Source organism: Montipora foliosa, chromosome 3, assembly GCF_036669935.1.
Source record: "Montipora foliosa isolate CH-2021 chromosome 3, ASM3666993v2, whole genome shotgun sequence".
Taxonomy (NCBI): Eukaryota; Metazoa; Cnidaria; class Anthozoa; order Scleractinia; family Acroporidae; genus Montipora; species Montipora foliosa.
Window position 1 is genome coordinate 11,416,473 of NC_090871.1, and position 2,500 is coordinate 11,418,972.

General features: G+C 41.6%; 1 protein-coding gene across 7 annotated transcripts in view; it reads right to left on the minus strand.

The window, feature by feature from the left end:
* The window catches only part of LOC137996760 (uncharacterized), a 67,634-nt gene that overhangs the window by 4,032 nt on the left and 61,102 nt on the right, over window positions 1–2,500 (minus strand). For all 7 annotated transcript variants that reach the window (XM_068842333.1, XM_068842334.1, XM_068842331.1 and 4 more), the window contains 3 exons: window positions 1,766–1,801; window positions 1,573–1,605; window positions 1–21 (listed from right to left, as the gene is read on the minus strand). The exon at window positions 1–21 is cut by the window's left edge and continues 6 nt beyond it. In XM_068842333.1, coding sequence (XP_068698434.1) covers window positions 1–21; window positions 1,573–1,605; window positions 1,766–1,801 — 90 coding nt within the window. The remainder of the gene's footprint in view (window positions 22–1,572; window positions 1,606–1,765; window positions 1,802–2,500) is intronic.

Genomic DNA, 2,500 nt, shown 5'->3' on the forward strand with positions numbered 1-2,500 from the left:
ATGGCTGATGCTTCGGTTTTTCTGTCAAATAGAAAACAAAATTACTATCGTAACCAGAGACAATTTTTTGCCTGGGTTTATAAAAAAAAAAAAATTGCTGCTCAGATTACAGAAAAAAAGGGTTTTTATACCTAGATTTGGCTTTTGCCCCCTGTGTCGCCCTATGCATATGTCATGGGCTATATTCTATGGTTAACGGTCAACCGTTATGATTAACTCTTGCGTTTGTTCAAAAATGTGTAAGGATTAACGCATAATCTATTTATAGTATCTCTGGAACAAGTGGAAATAAATCAAATTCAAACACCCCTACATCTGAGGATGTGTATACCATCGCTGAAAAGCTTCAAGATATTTTTACAAAACCATGGAAAGATCATACTCCTGCAATTCCATTAGTTGATGCTGATGGTTACCGTATCGGCTCTTGCATGTAAACATTACGCAAACATGGTTTAACGATACAGATAACAGACCAGAGGGCAAAAAGGCTATCCACTCCTTATTTATCGATTTCAGCAAGGCCTTCGACCTGGTCGACCACTCCGTTCTTCTAGCTATCAAAACTTAAGACAGGAGCATCAGCAAGTCACTGTGGCTAGGGACAAAACGTTTTCTTCAGGAAAGAACACCGCGCCCCGGTGGCTCAGTTGGTTAAGTACCGGGCTGCCATACGGGAGGGCGTGAGTTCGACTCCGGCCGGACCAGCACTTAGGGTCTTTAAATAACTGAGGAGAAATTGCTGCCTTTGTGATTACATTCGCAAATGGTTAGACTTTCAAGTCTTCTCGGATAAGGACTGTAAGCCGTAGGCCCCGTCTCACAAATACCCTCCATGTTCATTAGTTCCCTGTAGGACGTTAAAGAACCCACACACTATTCGAGTGGAGTAGGGGATGAAGTTCCCGGTGTTGTGGCTGTCCTCTGTAAGTATATGGGTGGGTGGGTATAGAAGGTCTACATCAGCTGAATAGCTGCAAAACCTTCAACCTGCTCAGACAAAGAACTAACAAACAAAAAACAACACAACAAGTAACCTCCCCGGCGCTCTGTCATCAGCGCAGATTTGTCCAGCAGGAGTACCACAAGGGTCTGTCATATCCCCTACGTTGTTCAGTATATTCATCGATGACTTTATACCTGTTGTAAAATTGATGTTCTTGCGCCAATTCTGTTGAGATCCACAGTTCTAAGGCATATTTGTCATATTTGATTGACTGGTGGACAAGATACGGACTTAACAACAACCGTATTTTGAAATTGACGGGTGAAAGTCCTGAAGAAACAAGAAAATTGGTCGCACACGAACAGATTGAACATTGGCCGAAGTTCAGTGCCAATGAGGGAACGAATTCGAATTCATGAGCGCTTCTGAAAGCTTAAAAGCTATAGTTACAGTTACCTACCAGAAGAGTGCTAATGCGTGAGAAATGCTCGTGAGGGCGTGAGCGTGAGATTGCACCGAAATGCGTGAGACTCACGCCAAATGCGTGAGACTTGAGAGCGCTGCGAACGCAAAAGAAGAGACCTCTATGCTAGCAGTGAACAAAGAGATAGGTTATCACTATGTACCTGAAGGCAGAGTGGAACCAGTTGCTTTCTCTTCTGTTAAAAAAGCAAAAAGGAATATTTGACATTATGAAGCGCAAACTTAAAGCTGTTATGAAAGAAACTAGAGCTCTTAATAATGTAATAGGGTTCTGAATCAATATGATCTGTGTGTTTAATCGAGACTGAATTAAAGAAAAACACTACTCAAATATACCCGAAGGAGTGTGGCCAGCTTGAGTTGCTTTCTGCTCTGTGAAAAAAGAAAACTCAAGATGAATAAGCCAAACTCGACCATCAGTGAGAGAAAGGGGAAGTTAAAGGGAAAGTACAGTCTAGAAAACGTTTCTCTAAACTTCTAAAACTTTCCTCCAGGAATTTTGAAAATTACTGCCGTTTTTCCCAGTTCCCTGTTAAAAATATGACAACTGAGAGCATTTTGAAGTTGCCTCTTTCGTGTGTTGGAGAGCGCCATCTTGGATATGACGTGTGGTATGACGTAGGAATAGTTAGTATACCCAGTTCGTCTTTCCCCGATCACTTTGTCAATGTTGTGTGACTTTATGCTCCAAGACATTCAAATGAAAGATGAACTATGGTAAACGGTCTTTAAATAGGTGGTTAAATAGGTAGTAGGCCATACGTGCGACAGAAACTCAAGTCAAACAAGACAAACACCTTCAACATGCGACGTGGAAATATTCCATAAGCGTACCTTCTTTTCTTTTTCACTTCCTTACTTGTGCGACAGCCGTCTTTGATGCTTCAGCAAGCGTTTTTGTTCGCTTTTACACAGGGGAAACGCTTACAATAAGCCGACGAAACCTTCAGTTGTTGCGTAATAATATACATAGAAAGGCTTTTTCACAACAACAATTGCTGCTGTTGAATAGAAGTTCTTGGGTGTGTTTTGATCTTCTCAAGTATGCTTTCGAGGAGGATGATACTAGAC